The 19853-nt window shown below is 40.9% G+C and overlaps 1 protein-coding gene across 3 annotated transcripts; it reads left to right on the top strand.

The window, feature by feature from the left end:
* Positions 1–1667: 1667 nt before the first annotated feature.
* Positions 1668–18468, top strand: crlf1a (cytokine receptor-like factor 1a). Of its 3 annotated transcripts, XM_080042379.1 has the most exons (10): positions 1668–1805; positions 1972–2124; positions 6158–6436; positions 8158–8287; positions 9080–9249; positions 14499–14656; positions 15854–15928; positions 16029–16122; positions 17118–17302; positions 17618–18468. In XM_080042379.1, the coding sequence occupies exons 2-10, from the start codon at positions 2052–2054 to the stop codon at positions 17639–17641; spliced, it is 1188 nt and encodes a 395-aa protein (XP_079898505.1). In that variant the 5' UTR covers positions 1668–1805; positions 1972–2051; the 3' UTR covers positions 17642–18468. The 3 variants fall into 3 exon arrangements, with proteins under 3 accessions (XP_079898505.1, XP_079898504.1, XP_079898506.1); XM_080042378.1 differs by having other exon boundaries at positions 1714–2124; XM_080042380.1 differs by having other exon boundaries at positions 1714–2124; positions 17118–17306.
* Positions 18469–19853: the final 1385 nt, after the last annotated feature.

Here is a 19853-nt window from a genome sequence, read left to right as displayed (position 1 = left end):
TTTTCATTAACTTTAATAACTTTCATTGAGCAGCATTGAGTCCATATGTTTAGGGATAGTCTTAATTTTGCTTTTTAAATTCACAAAAATAACAACACATTTCCCTCATATAACATTTTATTGTACATTTTCAATTTAATCTTTTGTAGATGTCTTTTATTTATATTAATGTTAAATTAACTTATGTTATTGTGTGCAGCATTTGACCACATGCAAACAATGGCAATAAAACCAAGTCTAATTCCCAATCTGATTTTAAAGCCTGAAAAGTTAGCCACCAAACCCCAGAGGCTTTCACGGCAACAACTGGTGGCACCTGCTGGCCGGTGACACCAAATAACAGAAATAGAGGAGAACATGGCTCATAATGTGAATGTGCTAACAATGGTGTGGAGTGAGGAATGAGAGGGGGAAAGAGTAAAGACACCGCAGATACCGGTTGGAAATGTACTGCAGCAGTGAAGAGAGGAAGAAAAAAAAAGACTGATGACTGATGAGTTTGAGCTCGGCCACATTCAGAAGCCGCAGCAGCAGCAGCAGCTCAGCTCTGCTACATGTCTGCACTGCATCACTCCTCACTGTATTTCACCAGTTGAATGTCTTCCTGTTGTCAAACACTTTCTACTGGACTGATGGGAGATGAGCGGCTTGATACAGCTGCTTGGTCAGCCATGTTTTTTTTAATTTAGTTGGAAAGTCATCTTAACTCACCAAGAATCCATGGCAAATTAGCCCGACATTTAGAAAACTGAATATTTCAAGTGCGTTTGTTAGATCAAATCAATGATTAAATACTGATGTGGTGAAACAGGCGCAAAAAAAGTCACAACATTAGGAAAAGGATAAAAAAGTAGCAAATAGCCAAGTGTGGTAAGGTTGGCAAAGTGACTCAATCATGTCAATAACATAGAAGAATATATTTAAGGGGTTTGCTGACATTAGCCACTGGTCATACCAGACCAAGTAAGGCTGTAGTGGCAAAACTCCCTAGTGTATTGAATAGAACCAGAATGCATTTCATTATAATGTATTTATCGTGTCGTTTGTAAGAGCGGGGTTGCATTATCTTGTGTTACATTGTCTGGCTTTAATGTTTGTAAATCGGTTAACCGAATCCTTTGTGAACTTTGGACCATTGTAAAAATGAAAAGGTCACAAAAGAAGAAAAGAATGCACTGATGAGGCTGACGTTTTTGAATTGTAGATCATTTCTGAGTCAAAACTGACACTTCAAAGAGAGAACAATTCAAGTGGGCACGAGGAGGTTTTTTTATGTGTGGAAAAAAAGAGGCTTTGTCTTCATAGAGAGATAAAAAATGAAAGTGGAGAAAAAAGAGAAAGGGACACTAACTCTCTGTGTGACTCAACACTCAACAGCCTCCTATGGTGAACAACTGTAAAGCAGGGACCTGAGGCATGGAAAGACACACAGAGAGACAGACTGATTCAGTGAAAGTGAATGGGCCTGACTCCCCTGCCCATCACTAGAGGGGGAGAGGTTGAAAAACAAGGAGAGAGCAGTGAAAGGAGGGAAAAAGGGGGAAATGACTAGTGGCGACTGTGTGGGAAGAGAGAGAGAGAGAGAGAGAGAGAGAGAGAGAGAGAGAGAGAGAGAGAGAGAGAGAGAGAGAGAGAGAGAGAGAGAGGAGGGGCCTAAAAAGTATGAACTTGTGTATGATTGAGCTGCAGGAAGCATTAAGGAAGCATTAAGGAGGCAAAAGGCTGCAAACAGGACGTGGTTGCTTTCTACTCACTACTCGCTTGGTCTTTGCCGAGGACGAGTTTCCTTATGGCTTCACATGGGGGTGGGGGACTTACTTTTTTCCACCGGGTCACACTTTTTTGTTATAGCGCTGCTCCCTTCACGCCTCACCGTTGTCTCGACTTAATAAAATCCGGAGCTTCTTCTCCTTCTGCTTGAACCCGTGCTGTTTGTCCCTCTCCTTTACGCTGTGCGTAATTTCTCTCCAGGATCGACAAAAAGAAAAACAACAACACGCGGACGAGGAATCAAGACCTAAGAACTAACAACGAACTTGGGGGTCTGAAAAATGAGAGCCGTCTTGGATTTCTGCTTGATTTTCCTCATGCTGCACACTCCCGGCGTGCTGTCCTTGTCCACACGTAAGTTGCACACACACACACACACACACACACACACACACACACACACACACACACACACACACACACACACACACACACACACACACACACACACACACACACACACACACACACACACACACACACACACACATGTCCATCGATGCGCAAAGTCAAGGTCTAAGGTCAAAGGGGGTTTGGGGGTTATGGGTTAGTCCTCTTAAGATCATGTGTCACCCAGAGATCTTGTACTGTAAACAGCCCGGTGTGTCATTGTCCTACTCTGCTATGCATGATCTCACCTTCTAGACTGTGATTTTACAGATAAAGTGGTGCAGCTCAAAAATTCACTTTACAATAGTAGCCTCTAACACGATTTGGAGTATTAGCCTGTGCAAGGATTACAGAAAAACTTCTAGCCATTATGATAATATTTTTGTGATATAAAAAATATTATCATAATGGCTCTTTTGGGAGGATATAAATCAGTATACACATTGCATAAAATATATAAACACAATAGGAATATTACAGTGATAATAAAGAGGATAAAACCAATATGAAGCATTGTTGAACTCCTATAAAGAACACCAAAGCCATTGGGTTTCCGTAAGATAATGTAAATCCCATAAAGGAACTATATGATTTGAAGTGATCCGTTATTGGAATGATACTAAATTACAGTATATGTCTCCCATGCAAAATAACTCCTACATCATCTTACATAATGAGGCTCACTTGATTGGATCCACTCTTCTCTGGTACATTTTTGGACACACACGCACAAAAAAAAAAAATAGACAAATGACACTTTGTCCACTTGACACCTCCTCCTGTTGATGTGCTCCTGCTCAAGTCTAGTGCTTGTTTCCCTGCAGAGAGAGAGAGAGAGCTGCTCTCCCAGGAGGCTGAATTTCAACAAGTCGGGTCCATAATTCGTTTAACACATGGAGGGCAAGGAGGGCTTTACGAACCGAAACAAAACAGTGACATCATTTGCTCGGGGTTTTGGAGAATGTTAACCGGCAGCTTAATGCACATTAACATAAATAAATCAAAGTTATGTCCGCTTCTCCCCCCCCCTTAAGTGGCTGGATTAGTTTTTTTTTATCTAGGGGCTCACTGGCAAGCAGCAGCTTCTCTGAGAGAGGATCTCCTGGTATTCATCCTGTTTGAAAAGGCGCTAGTAAAAGAAAGCATAGTTTCTGGGGCTTTTATAGGAGACAACCGGCCTTAATCATAAGCTGCCCTGTTGTTTATTACAGGGCCTAATTGGTCATTACTCTTTTATTCACTGTAATAATGGAGGGTGCTTTCCCCTCACTGCAACAAATGCCATTGGATTAAAACACTGTAAATGTGGCATTTCCTCACTGACATATAATTAGTTTTTTAGTGCAGCTCATAATACCATAACGTTTGAGTTTATATGTCTTGTCCAGCACATAGAGGTATTTATGTTGAATATGATCCTCCTAATGTCAAATATTTGACTCTAAAACACACACCTGAAAAGAAACATGACATGAATTCCATTTTTTCCAGAATTTGATTTGACATTAGACAAGATGATCCCTCTCTCCTCTCCAGATGAGGCATCAGTAAAATACCTACAATGTGAATCTGTGTATAAAAACACACTCAAAAAAAATGTGCGGCGCGGCCTGCTCGATCTCTTTTCAGATGCTGTTGCACGGCTCATTGTCACTAAATGTTGCGTGACTTCTTCCACTTGGCTCGTCCACACTGGCCCCCTCAAAATGTTCCACATGTACGTCGTCCATTGTACCGCAGACGGAGAAGAAAAGCATAGGCTTTCTTTGCACACCCATACATCGATGAGACTGGAGTAAATAGTTATTTTATAAAAACACTGGAGAACAGGGCAACCTTTTCTGTTTTGAAGTCCGACCGCATAAAAGAAAACGTGTTTCCAGTCCGCCAAAGACTTAAGATCAGCCGTAAATGTCACTTAAGCGTGTCCTCGCTCTCTATTCAACTTCCCTTCAATAGCTTCATCCTCCACTACACCGCAGTGTTCAACTCATCCCCGGCCCCTGATCAGAGCTGTGTAGCTTCTCCAAACAAATAACATTTTACAAGCCATTTCCTCCAGTGAGCGTGTTAAGCAGAGACAATAAACAGCATTAAGTGTGGGGTTTTAACTGTTGGAAAAGGGGGTTTGTTAAGGAGGCTTCACACCCCTGCTCCGGAGCAATGTCCCGAACCTCCGCGCCCCCGAAAAGACATAAACACTGATTGTTATTCAGCTGGATCAGCGCATGATTGGCTGAGCACAGGGCCGTATCTGGTGACTTACACTGTTGCAGGTGTTTGTTTGTGTTCGATTGTGTGTGCGTACAGCCATGTTTGGAAGTGTCAAAGCACCAGTGAGGGTTATGATATTAACATGGTTGCGGAGTCACGCCTGAACAGACTTCTTCAAAGGGCGGCTTCCTTCTTCTCAATGAAGGACCACACAATGTCTGTCAGCGTGAGGTGGCTGGCAGCTGAATGGATGTGGCCCCGGGCGCAGATTTGTAGTGGTCTGACAAAGTGTTGACGCTCCAACATGCTCTTGTCTTTGCAAATTACACAGAAATTGTCTGAATGACATGTTTTCATAGTGCTGGGTTTGGCAGCAGTTTTCTTTTATAAGAAATCTGAAGAAAAAAAACTCTAGCCCTCCTAAACCTCTTCTGTAATGCTGTGTTTGTTGCACCTCTGATTTGTTGACTTTCTAATGCTTTGATCACCTGTTTTAAGAGCAAAAAAGTCACTAGTCGCTCGTAACAAAGGCTTTATTTAATCAAGAGGATTGAGAACGAGACGTCTTTTGCAGGAGACGCCCCAAGGTCAAAATTAAATATGCAACCTCATCACAACAAGACAGCTCAGTCATACACATGAAAAGAGACGCAAAGATTATTTCCAATACCTCTCTGTAAAAGTTTAAAAGTACCTCAAAGAAATATTGAGTTTCTAACGATGTCACCTCTAGACTCTGTCATCGACTTCCCTCTATAGATTACCAGCCTTTTTATTGGACTGTTAAAAAGAAAAAAGAAAACAGCTAAAAAGAAGCAAATGCCCTCTATTGGTTCATCCCTAAAACAGAGCTTGCTTTTTAAATATTAACGGCCCTCTTAATGCAAAAACAGATTTACTTACGTTACAGCACGAAAACTAACCTGCAGAAAACTGGCTTAAGATAGGTAATCAACTATAGCGAACATCTGCTCCTCACCATTATTTTCTGGCATAGTTTTGTCACAGTATCATTTTCAGGGACTGTCTAAGATTACACAGTCTGCTCGCTGCCCGTCACCTTTTTACAAAAACGCATCAAACCACATAATTCACATTATCCTTTTTTTAAAACCAACCTTTTCAAAACACTGGATCCTACATACCCCATAATGCAACTGTAAAGTATATTTTATTAGACCCCATACGTCTGGTAAACACCCAAATCTTACAGTCTCCTTATGTCAAGGCTTTCTATTTGAAGTTTCAAGGTTAAAGGTGGAGTCAGCATTTCTGGAGAAAGCTTGTTGTCAAAATCAGTGAATAACTCGTCACGATCCACTATCTGTCCCCACTGTATGTGTGCTGAATAAAAAATAAGTAGCCTAGGCTCTGTAAACGGATATTTAAACCAAGTGGCTCGGACCAATCCACCGTAGCTACAGTAGCAACAATGCTATCTATATATTCTGTTTACAGAGCCTAGGCTGTGTATTTACACCGGATTATAATTTTTTCATCACACACAAGTATCACTGATTTTGACCAAAAATTATTCTGACAACAAGAGTTCCCCCAGAATCGCTGCTTACTCCACCTTTAACTCAAATACCCTGATGACATCACTACGACAACATCAGTGTAATATTCCTAGACGTCTACTAGAAAGGTCAGGTCCATCTTGAGCCAAATAACACATTATACAGCAGCTTTAATATACTGCGCAGTAGTCTTTAACGTGACTAGTAAAACTGACCTTTCACTCTTAAAAGTTGTCTCATAAACTGTCCATGTCCTCCTCCAGATGTAGCAGTAATCTACCCCCAGGACCCCGTCCTGCGCATGGGGTCCAACCTGACGGTCAGCTGCTGGGTCCACTCAGACCTGGGTGTCCACGCCAGCTCTTTGTTCTGGACGCTGAATGGACAGCAGCTGCCCAGCTCCCTGTACCGCGTGCTCAGCCCCACCAACCTCAGTGTGACTCTGGCTGGCCTCAACGCCTCCAGGCAAACCTCCGGAGACAACCTGGTCTGTCACAACCACAAGGGACACATACTGGCCGGCTCCTGCCTCTACGTCGGGAGTAAGTAGAATTCTGTCAGTGGCTATATTTCTATGCGGCTTGGTGTCATTATTGATTTATTTATTTTTGAAGAATGTGTTTATTGAGTTTTCCATTTTTCTAAAAAATAAAAAAAACATAATTAAATACATTTAAAAATAAATAATAAATAATGTATATGTACATACATACATAACAAAGTATGTATGTACAGGGTTTCCCACTAATGCATTATACTGTGGCGGCCCACCACAAAATGTATATTATTATAATTTTTTTTTATTAATACTTTTTTTTAACGTCAACATGATAGATCTATACCATAGCCGGTGTCTGGAAATGAAGGGTAGAACAGGAGCAAGGGAGTGAAAAGAAAAAGGGAATAAGGGGAAACAACAAGGAAGTGGAGTGTCCCTACAGAGTTGTGGCAGTATTTTATGTTTAGTGTTCCTCCTACCTTCAGAGCAGTGAGAGGCCTCCTTTGAGTTTGTCCCTGCCTGACGTTTTGACAACCTGTGTGGTCCATTACTCGCACTATCACTCATAGGGCACGGGTCATTTTTCACAGACACATGTTTTGTACTTCTATTCTTATGAGGGCGACCATTTAGATCATGCATTGCCTTGCCCTTCAGTCTGCTTTTATTTTTGAGTGATGTTGTTTATGTGGTTTCTTAAATATTACTCCTAAAATCCTTATTTTTCTCCAGGGGGCAATCCTTAATTTCCAGAAATGGTTATATTTAAGACTTTGAGTTGCCTTCATGCTGAGATTAAGATTATTTCAGTTTGGTCTAATATTTGTAATTTTGGCCATCATTTCGAAAGGTTTAATAACACTGTATTCAACAGAGAAATGGCAGAGCTCAGGGAGGACAGTGAAATTCCTACAGCAGTATTTTGACAGGACAAGGAACACAAGCAGTCAGATGATCAGGGGTTTTGATAATCTTGTTTACAACCCGTCGGTTGTAAACAAGCTAGACTATCAAAACCACTTTATTTACTAGCATACTGAAAATGGAAAATGGAAGATATGTGCACGCACAACTACAGCAAATACAGAAGACTGTCTGTAAACTCTGATGGATGTTCGCAATGGAAAGTCGGAGGATTAATTTACTGCTAGCCCTAGTTTTCGCTTCCAAACAAGCCAAAAAAAGATAATCTGCAAGAGTTTTTTTGCCCCATCTGAGATCATTTTGGATGAATACCATCTTGTCAATATCATGGCGAATCTTTCAAATGAGACCCAAGTTGTAACAAACTGGAATTATCCTTTAACCCCTCAAACAAGCCCTTTGAAGAAGCAACGGGGCGGCGAAAATGTCCTCACTTTTCAAAAATGTCCATAGTCTCGCTTTCAAAATGGTCTTCGCAAAAAAGACAGAAATACATGAGCATACACACACATTTTCTAAGACTGTGAAAGGTGATAAGATGAAAAATAACTTTTCAGGAGTCGTTAAAAGTTGACACAGGGAAAAAAAGGGCTCGTATTATCTCAGACACACGATGAGTTGCGGTCGCGATCTTAATCTTAATGTTGCGGACCCTGTGTTCTGAGAGACTGGGAATGTTGGCAGGGATTCCGAGTCTGACCAAATCAGACAGTCAACACACACACACACACACACACACACACACACACACACACACACACACACACACACACACACACACACACACACACACACACACACTCATCTTTTCTATCTGTCCCTCTCTCTTACATGTCCCAGTGCCTCCAGAGAAGCCGGTCAATCTCACCTGCTGGTCCAGGAACACCAAAGACCTGACATGCAGCTGGGCTCCGGGAGGGAAGGGAGAGACCAACATTAGCACAAAGTACACACTCAAGTACAAACTCAGGTATGTACTCTCACACCAGCCACAGCTACATTCAATTCACTGTCTTGTAAATCAGTCAATCAAGCAAAAACCTTTTAAGGTAAAGATTTAGCTTTTGGGAGCACGATTGATTGATGCCATTTGCGGCAAAAGTTACACACTCGTCTTTTCATAGTCCTAACTCCATGCGATCAGTGCATAAGCAGACATCATACATGTGCCGCTGGAAGTGGGCTACAACTTCCTCTTTCATATAGTCCATTTACTATGATTTTGTTCAATATCCAACTTGTTTTTTTCAATGATACTGACAGACTTCAAACAAGCCCAACAAGTTCAACTGGTGCTGGAATCAGGACCAAAATACATTATCTCTATGGCAGACATTTCTATCGTTAGTGGTTAGAACAGAGTGAAAGGGCCTCTGTCTGTAGAACAATAAAAATGTCATGAGATTTAGGAAATCTTGGTTTTCATATGGGAACGATACATTGTTGAAAATGAGTTTCAGATGGGTTGGGAGCTCTGTTTACATTTTTTTTAAAGAATTAAATCAGCAATTTATGAAGAAAAAAAACAAAAGGAAAATGACTTGACATGCTGTGTACAGACATGCCAACTGCATGGAGATGTCTTACTGTAGTCAGATTACTGTAAATAAGAACCTTTATAAAACCGCTGGAACCACATAAACTCTTAATTAGTAACACATTAAACACAATACATTCTACATCACACATGCATTATTCAAAGATTTTTTTCTGCTGTCCATAGTTATTTCAGCGTTTTATTTTAAATGACTTCTCTTCCCAGATGGTACGGTAAGGAGAAGGTGTGTGAGGATTACACTCATACGCAGCCTTACTCCTGCAGCATCACTCGGGATCTTCACCTCTTCACGCCCTATGAGATCTGGGTGGAGGCCTCCAACCAGCTCGGACAGGCCACCTCCGCTGTCATGACCCTCGATATCCTAGACGTGGGTGAGTGACTGTGAGAAGTATTGAACTTTGACCATCTTTTCTCCCCGCCTTGTTTTGTTGTTGCTTAGATCCCAGTGTCAAGGAGGGAGCCCTTGAGGCTATGATAAGGGACAGTGGATACCGCTCTTTTCTTTTTTTAGGCTTGTGAACCCCTTGAAACAACAAAGCACTGTTCTACCTGATATCGATCATTCGAATCCACATTACCGTCGTCAAAGTGGTTGCTAGTCCTGGATGCCAGATAAGATAATAATCAAAATAAACAAACGTTTAAAACAAATAGTAGTTATTAGCAAATACTATTTTTAATCTAATGAATTAATAATAAAAACGGCAGCCCAACACAAAAAATCGAAAATGTAAATACAGTACAATAGTCAGTATCAAAGATCACTAAATTAAAACATAACATCCATATCAAGCCCATCAATTTTACTTTCTGAATGAGAATATACTTCCATTGATGAATTGTACATTCCTGAAGATAGCTTCTTGTTTTTAATGCTAAAGCTATCTTCGAAAACATTTGAAGATTTTACTTATGTAAGTATTAGTTGATTTAAATGAATAAGTACAACACTTATTTTCTTTCTTACAAAGGCTTGCATGACAAGATTGATACTACTCACATGTCTCCGTCTTTAACTTTGTAGCTAGGAGCGTGTAGGCGATTAGCTTAGTTTAGCTTAGCATTAAGACCAGAATCAGACAACATGAAAATATGACTCTCGGCTCCTACTAACAGCTTTAACATTGAATTGAACACGTTGTAGCTTGTTTCTTTACTCCATGCGAAAGCTTTCGCTGCCAGCAGTGACTTAATTTCTCAAAGGACATTTTCCCGCTTCCAAGAGAATAATATAAAAAGTACTTTTTGCAGCAGATTGACTGTATTTTCTTAACCTTTTAAACATGTGCCGTCTATGAACCCAAACCTATCTGACTTTTCTTTCTATTTCTTTTTTTTTTACTCATGCGGGATCCCAAAGTTTCCAAAAACTATTCCAAACTATATTTTAGCGGTTATTTGAGGTAATGTGTATAAACTTGACACACAGGTCTTTTTTATATTCCTCTCGGTATAAACCTCATAAGCTTCACGGAAGAGTTGGAACGAGCTGACACAGAAAACATGATACTTTCAGACAGATTTATCTCCTGACTCGCAGGTTGGGGGAACCATGAATGACCCTCAGCTTTAGCCTCCAATTAGCCGCCCTTAAAATGTCAAAGACGAAGCATCACAAATCCATATTTTTTTATTGTCTCAGACGGGACATTGGCTTGAGTTCTGTTGTTAACAAGTATTCATCTAGCCTCACACTGAAAGGAACTGAGCAGCGTTCCCTTTTAAAGCTTTGTTACGTGGCCCTTTTACCTAGCTAGCTTAGTGCGGTTTTAAGTAAACGGGGTAAGGCGATGAGACCTAAATTCTTCCCTTCCTTCTTTATCGCCAAAAAAACACACACATGCATGTCCACACCTGGACAGGCGTAGGTGGGTGACGAGTGAAAACGCCCTCCCTTTTGATGAGCTCATTTTCTCTTTACTCATGCTCGCTGGACACACATACATAGAAACACACACACACACACACGCACACACACACACACACACACACACACACACACACACACACACACACACACACACACACACACACACACACACACACACACACACACACACGCACACACACAACCCTGGCTAAACCCCTTTTATGTAGTGTTGGAATGTTCCGGACTGATCCTCAAAGCCTAATCCTGTCTCTGAGGCGGGCTGTAGACCCCCGAGGCCCGATGAGTTTGGGCTTTTGAGGCTTTAAGACTTGAACCTGATATAATACGACCTGATTAGCTGTGAAGTCTTCACCTGGTTTACTCCTAACACGCTCCGAACGGTGTGTTATGGGAAACGCACTGATAGAAAACCATATAGGGTTTCAAAGGGTGGACACGTCACACCGGTGAGGATACAAGCGTCCATCAAACTGTAATCCCTCTCCATTACCTAATGTACGTATGTACGAGCGCGCACACACACACACACACACACACACACACACACACACACACACACACACACACACACACACACACACACACACACACACACACACACACACACCCCCACCCACTCACACACACCTGTTTACACACCCTGAGGGCAGGGCAAGGCCTAGTAACGGTATAGAAAACACGGGAGCCAGGCAGGAGTGTAGGCGTCGTCTGGCCTGCGTGTGTGCGAGTTTTGTTTCGGTCGGGTTGCCCTGGCCATCCTGGAGCAGTTTCCACAACAGTGGCAGGTCATAAAACACAGCAACCACACCTGTGTGGAGCTGCTTGTGAGTCACCCACGTCTACGGTCATGTCTAATCAGTTATGAAGGCGAGGCGTAAACACCTACAGTATTCCCTACATTCCTCAATCAAGGGGAGCCCTCTGCACTGAGAGACTAGAGGCAACTTGTAAAGGGTGTCTGACTCTGAAGATGAGGATGTGTTGAAGAATGACACAACAGATGTAGGCAGTGATTCATCTGTAATGTGTCATGTCTCATCAACTTTTACTGCCAATTCCATAAGAAAAACAAATTTGCTGTTATCAGAGGACAAATTATAATTGAGCCTAATTTATACATTACAGTATCTATTAGGTCAAACAATATATAAAATAATACTAATATCAATCATTTATAATCTTTTAAGTACTGTATGTCAATTAACTTGTTATCTTCAATGTCATGCTTGAGTAGTTTGTTTATGTCCAAATAACAATGCAACTTCAAAATATCTTAATGCCATTCATATTTTTATCAATCAGGCACTTTCATTTACTGACACATTTTTTAATTATGTTTAATTCCAACTTTAGCATTGATTGTAAACAAAAATATTAAATCTATTTAAAAATAACAATTATCAATAATTTTTTTATTTCCATGACAACATTCCTAGATATTGTCCAAACATTAGTGAGTAGCGTGGCAGCCTCTTTGTGTTATGAGAGGCCAAACACAGGGTTAAGAAAAGTCAGTTAAACCCTTGCTGCGACTGCTGCTGCTTAAAAAGCTTCATTTGCTGTGAACGCAGGAGTAACAAAAAAACATATCAGCATTTTTAACAACTCCTCTGTTCTCTGAAATATGGACAGGAGCAAGACTGAGTTTAGAGAGATCTTAGTGAGTAAATTAAACTGAAAGTAGAAGAAATATTATCCTAAAAACTGGAAATAATTATGAATATCATGCTATGAGAGAAATGCACCATATTAACACAGGAAAAAACTACAAGAAAAATGGATTCAAGTGCCTTTATTATTTCAGTTAATTGTATGATTTTCACTTTGTTTTTTTCAGATCTAATTGCAGATGTCCTATACACTTTTTAAGTATAAGTATCTCCACTGTACTAAGACGTTTTTACCAAAGATCAAAAATTTCCATTTTTTGTTTGTTTTTCTCTTCACGTCTGTGGTTAAAATCAATATGATTTTGAAAGATGAATGACTTTGGGTGCCACCGTTGGTTTTGTGCATTAATCAATCCTGAGTAAAAACAGACACATCTGAAGTAAAGCATTTAAGTTCAGAGAGTTGCATGCGACCAGAAACATATCCTCTCAAACTCTCGTGTCTACAGCCACTTCCTCCCTCCGCTAGATCTATCCCATCCTATTCTTTCCCTCGGGGTAATAATGTTTGTTTATTGGTTAAGGGATGACATTATGAAAAGGAACTGAAAAGCCCAAACGCAAGCAGAGTTAAAATAATGGTCTGTCACCATATGTTTGTTTGACGAAAAGATAATCGTTGTCAGATGAAAAAGCCTCCTCCAGCTCACATAAGTCAACTCTTCAAAAAAGAAGAAGGCACTAGGAGACCACAAACCTCTGAACAATCCTTCAATGTGCTGTCACACATGAAGACATCACTCCTACTGCTTTAAATTTGAATTGAATTGGTTTCTTGACCCTGCAAACTTTACTGTATCCCTAAAATGAAGAAAGAAGCCCCCAAGCTATGGATTTTTGGCTAAAATGGATAATCTGGGCCATCTGTTCACCAGACGTTTGTCATTAAGCTCTTAGGATAGAAATATACTTGTTAATGAACGCAATCAATTAAAATATACCCCAGTGTGTGCCTGTGATGAAAACATTGTTTGTACAATTGAGAGTTTGCACTGATTATGACTTTTGTAATAACAAATTTTCTGAAAAATGTATAGAAATCCAGCAGGTTGTTTGGCAACGCATACTCTCACAAGACATGTTTGAAATCCCTAAAGCTGCTCTAACCAATCATGTGTAATGTGGTCGGTCATGGTGACATGATAAAAGGGAATTATCACCTAACTCTTCAGTGCCCTTCAGCTTTACAGAGCGTTTTGGCGTCTTTCGCCTAATTTTTTTGTACTTTCGCTTATTGCACTTTCCAGCTGCAGCATGATGAGCAACCTTTTTCTAGTGAAAAATATCTTACAATTATCCGTGCTGTATTGCGGAGGCCCAACACCAAACAGCTGACAACAGAGATAGCGACTAGCTTGAGAACATAGTGTAACATTTAGCAGCTAAAGAGCCAGATATTTCCCTCTGGAGTTGGTGGAGACCAAAACAGAGTTAAAAAAAGGCGGATTTTTAGACTGATGTTTAGGCTGCCACAAACTTGACCCAAAATGAATATTAAAGTTGCTTTTCTTGTATATAAGCAACGTTTGCAAACATGTTTGCCATAGCAACTTTAACTACCCGCTACCCTCAAGTGGCCAAAAAAAGTGATGTTGCAGGATTCCTCTTGCCTATATGCAAATAGGCTACTATTAAACTTTTTTTCCAATAACTTTTTTCACTACTAAAATACTAATAATGGCACCAAGAAGTGACATTCTTTATGTTTGGCTTTTAGCTACAATGCTAGTTAATCTTTGCCGTACATGGTAGTTAAACTGAATATCTTTAGGTTTTGGACTGTTGAACTCACCTCACCTTGGGTTGTGGGACTTGTTAATGGTTGTTGTCATGAATTTTAGACTACAGTTAAAATGTATTGCACTGATTATTATTCGGTCCACAAATAATAGTAAAAAAAAAGAAAAAAAAGAGCCCAAGTCTAACAGACAGACCAAACAGTCGAAAACCCAAAGATATTAACTTTACTCTCTCTGACGTAAACTTAATATTTAGAGTTAACTCTACTCATTTGCTCTTACTGCATAATAACCTTCTCCTCCTTCTCCCCTTCCTCCAGTGACCACGGACCCTCCATCAGGTGTGGCTGTCAGTCGTGTGGGGCAGTTGGAGGACCAGCTGAGTGTGCGCTGGGAGGCCCCGCCTGCTCTCAAAGACTTCCTGTTTCAGGCCAAATACCAGATCCGCTACAGGCTGGAGGACAGCCAAGACTGGAAGGTAAAGGACACACAGTTGTAAGGACATAAATCTGCTCTCTTGTTGGTCTCCCACACACAAGCAGATACATCCTCGCAGCACTGTCCCAGCTGTTTCTCATCCTTATGCGGGTAATCTCCTCTAATCTATTCTGATTGCCAGATGAGTGAATAGTTGGGCAGCTCAGAAAGTTTCATCACTCAAAAATCTAAAAAGTCAGGATTTTATCAGGAGAAAAAAAAAGTCTTTGCCACCGTGTATACCTCAGCTCAAACTTTTTAATGAATGAAAAATACAGCGCAAAGCCTTCAGCCGTGCAGATGGCTCTTCCCAGAAATCATTTGAGTCCTCTGGGTACGAGTGAAGATTCTCCAGTAATTAAGGGGGAATTACACCGATGTAATATAAGCAAGTCTTTGCTCGCAAAGTGGGGGAGAAAAAAAAACAGAAAAGCAGGGGAGTGGAGAGAGGCGGGCGGCGGAGGGATGGGATGGGATGGGATGGGACCGTTTGGAAGAAGGAGAGAGAGGAGACTTAAATCCAAGTGGCTTTAAGGGGTTTGGTGGTAGTGAAAACAGAACGCCGTTTCCCTCTCTGAACCGGCCCTAATCATGAGGTCATGCTGAGGAATGGAGGGATATATCTCAGCTGTTAATGTCTTCAATATGTTGCCGTAAAGACGCTCAGCGACTTGGCTTCCCCCCCTGTCACATCATTAGCCCCTATGATGCCTGTAATTTCTGTTCTGTTTTCTGTTGTAGACCTTCCTAACAAGTGTTTACAGAATCAATGCCAGAGACAAAGTGGGGACCATTAGACAAAGTTATTAACTGCAGTGTGTGTGTGTGTGTGTGTGTGTGTGTGCGCCTTTCTTTCTCTATCTATTTTTGCCTTTGTCTTGATTTTGTCTTGAGTACCTGCGCACGCTCATGTGTGTGTCCCTCAGCGTATCCTGCTCTGTAGTGAGAAATGGAGAGCAGATTTTCGCCCGGCAGGCACCGTTACATGAAAATATTTTCATACACATGGCTGATCAGGAGCCACCAAACAATGTGGTGTGTGCATGCAATGTTTAGGTCTGCACTTGGTTTGCGGTCGTGTACTTCTTACATCTTGATTCTGCCCTGTGTTTAACTTTTGCCCATTGGTATTTAATACCGCGGTCAGACCTCCAGCGCTCAAACCTTCTGTGTTTATTTCTTATTTTTTTTCATGTAGGTGATGGATGACGTGGGGAATCAGACATCTTGTAGGTTGGCCGGACTGAGACCTGGAACAGTGTATTTTGTCCAGGTACGGTATGGTACGGATGTGGCTGTGTGTGCGTGTGCGTGCGTTACATGTGTATGTAAGATTTGGACAGTGTTCTTAATAATGTTGTGTTTTTATCCAGGTTCGCTGTAACCCTGTGGGAATCTACGGCTCCCGCAAAGCCGGGATCTGGAGCGAGTGGAGCCATCCCACCGCTGCATCCACACCTCACAGTGGTAAGCGCATACACTCATACACACACTCGCAGGACCTCTCAGTGTTTGAGAGCCTTTTTGGTCCATTTTATGAGGCAATTTGTAGCATTGAAATTGGTTTTAGATTATGGTACACCACACGTCCCACAGTTCTCTCCCGGCTCTTGGAACTCTTCTTCAAGGCCCTTTTTTTTCAATTGTATTGGCTTTGGTTTTATTTTTGGCAGATGCATCGATCAAATCAAAACAGAGCTTAATCGAGTCAAATCAAAATTTACAACCAAACCATAAGAAATTATTTCCTAACCATACAGTATTGAATCAAACTAGACAGGGATGGTGTATGTGTATCAGTTGCAACACAGAGGGCCTTTGCAAGAAACTACTAAAAATATCAATAAAGGATAATAAAACACAATTGAACTCTTAAATGTATGTCATACAGCTGTGGCTACTTGCAGTTGTTGCCTAACCACACTTAACAATGGTATTGCTGAGTAAAATGTTTATCTTAAGTGATGGGAATGATGGCCACGACTATGAAAACAGATTCTATTATTTCCAATGAAAGCCAGGACGTTTGGCAAAAGTCCCAGACTGATGAAGTTACTGGATGAATTAATTACCTGAACATTTCATTTATCACGTATTCTTCTCTTTATTGCCTTAAGGGCAGCGGAAACTAGTTGTGAACACAATATTGACAATCCATCACCTTTTTATTGATATGATGAACTTGTTAGTAAAAAAAATGCTAATTCAAAATCATTATCATTTATTTGATGTCGAATTTTACAATATTTTTCAGAAAACAGAGAATCGTTTTCTTTCCCATGTTGTGACCCTTTGGAGTGTCCCGAACCCTAGGTTGGGAAACCACTGGACAATACTTAACTACTTACAACGTTGTTCAAAATAGATCCAGCTTGAATGCAGACGGATTTGTTTTTTAATTTATTGCACCGTACTTGCTCCAGTCTCATTCTCCTCCCCTCGCTCCTCTCCCCTCTGTGCAGAGCGCTTGATGTCGGGCTCCTGTGACTCAAAGTCCAGCGGGGACTCAAACTCCACCCTGCGCCGCGAGCTCAAGCAGTTCTTCGGCTGGGTGCGGAAACACGCCTACGGCTGCAGCAGCATGTCCATGAAGCTGTACGACCAGTGGAGAGTGCTGATGCAGAAATCCCACAAAACTCGCAACCAGGTAGGTAAGCATCACTAAATCACTAACGCACACACACACACACACACACACACACACACACACACACACACACACACACACACACACACACACACACACACACACACACACACACACACACACACACACACACACACACACACACACACACACACACACACACACACACACACACACACACACACACACACACACACACACACACACACACACACACGTGTATTCAAATCTAATCATAGACACAGGCACACACTTTATGCACATACCATGTTTGTTAAAAAGCTGATTTGTAACAGATTTTGTCTTTCGATTTAGGTTCTCCAAGGGGATAAATCCTAGCGCACGCTGCCTTTACAAGCAGAAAAAAAGTCAAGAAAAGAAATGAGAGAGTGTGTTTTGTCTGTGTGTGTGTGTGTGTGTGTGTGAGAAAGAGAGATTGTATTCGTATATGGGAATTATAAGACATTCTTCATTTTGTGCGAATACCAGCCGTGGCCGTGAGATGGACATCCAACAGGAAACGGTGGGATTTTTCTTCTTCTTGTATGTATCTGAAAAGATGCAACTGGGAGGAGTTGGACATCGCGGTGTCATCATTAGACCATGCGGACTACTACTCTGCTCTGGACGTCATAGCATGAATCACTTGAGCATCAGCAAAGACGTTTGAACGTGTATCGCTGTAAAAGGGTTGCTGAGTGAGGTGATCAAAACAAGATTCAAACAAACCAAAATTTGTTGCACCGAGCAAATGGAAGTATCCCGTGACCTTTCCTCCTGTGAATCCAAAGCACCATCTAGTGGCTACTCAGCGTCCATGGAAACTCCAAATAATTTTTTTTTTTTTTATTGCGGTACTTATGTGAAAAAAAAGAAAGAGTAACAAATGATCACACAGTATTTCTTATATGTGCTTTGTTATGTAAAGTGGATAAGGTGCCAAGCTAGTTTCTTGCAGCATTCATGTGATTATCAAGCGACAGTATGTGACTGATGACGCAACAGTGACTGTGTGTGGAGACGTTTTACTGCCTTTTTATTTTTGTACTGAATTGTGTACCAGCATATTTAAAACTGTATAAAGTTATGTTTTATTTCTTAAGTTATGTTTAGCTAGAAAAAAAAGGAATACCAATGACTGAAGTTGCCATCTATCTCTGATGCTGTACCATAAACATGTTGTCAGAAAACTCAGGGTTTGGACATGAGTTGTGTGCACACTACAGCAGCAAAGCAGAAACAATGATGCTCTCTCCGTTACCTTTTTAATATACACATTTTGCTCAGCTCATTTTCTGGAAGGGTTTGGGTCAAATTGTTTGAACTGAAATATTTCCAAACAGCAATATACTGTATAAGGACAAAAAAAAAATCACATCATAATATGAAAACATTATTTAATTTTGTCCTCATATCTGCTCCCATTAAAACTAGAATGCAATACATTTTGTGAAGTAGACTCAGCTCTTTATCTAGTGTTACAATGAGATTCTACATTTAGCCATGCAGGCAAAGTTCCACTTCAATTCCATTAACTCCACTTCACTGTTATTCCCTGACAGGCATCTGATTTTGCACACACTTTGGCATTCAGCATCAGTGAGCACATCAACCAGTGTACGGATAATTACTAAAACTGGCTTTTATACCTGCATCCTCCTCAGGGCCGCCTTTATGCACGGGCTTACCTGGGCTGAAGCCCCAGGGCCTACGAAGATCAGGGGCCTCTCAAAAAAAAAAAAATTTTTTTTTTTTTTTTTTTACTTTCTCAATATAGGCCCCTGATCTAAGAAGGCCCCGAACATTGTCATTTAAAACAATAAATTATTGACTGGCTCATGATAGGCCCCTAATCTTCGTAGGGGGGGCGGGCGTACGGAGAACAGGGGCCTATTATGAACCAGTAAAGAAAAAGGAAAAAAAATCACATTATTTTTGGCCTATGAAGATCAAGGGGCCTATCATTCACCAGTACATTTGTTATTTTTGTTTAAATAACATTGTTCGGGGCAACGCAGATCATGAGCCTATATTGAGTTGAGCCATAAAAACAAAACCAAGAATTCAAAGAGAGAAGTAGCTTTGGGATAAGGGATTATTTAAAAAAAAAAAATGGAATGCTGAATGACTGGATTTTTTAAACCTTTATATTTTTGTTTCTGCTTTTTGGTATTTCTGTGTCAAATTATTCCAGAAAATAGCTCACATAGGACACAGTTGATTTAGCCTTAGTTTTCTTCTCAAAGTGCACCAGATTGATGCATTTTACTTTAAAAGGTTCAAATTTTTCTTCCGGGGGGGCATGCCCCCGGACCCCCCTAGAAGGTCCTGGGTCCCCACCGCTGTCTCTTCAATAACTTGGAAAAACACAGTAACCAACCATGTGTGTTTGGTTATTAAAAGTCACTAGACCAGGAGGGGGTTTAAGTACATGAAACCTTAGGTGATTTTGTATTTCATCAATAGAGATATTGTGGTGTAGACAAACATGGCTTTTACGCATCTGTATTGTAAGACCGCCGCCCGAGGGGGGGGGGGGAGGGGGGGGCCT

Source organism: Ammodytes marinus (assembly GCF_949987685.1).
Source record: "Ammodytes marinus genome assembly, chromosome: 15".
Taxonomy (NCBI): domain Eukaryota; kingdom Metazoa; phylum Chordata; class Actinopteri; order Uranoscopiformes; family Ammodytidae; genus Ammodytes; species Ammodytes marinus.
Note: the sequence above shows the minus strand (reverse complement) of the source record. Positions and strands in the feature narration are given on the sequence as shown.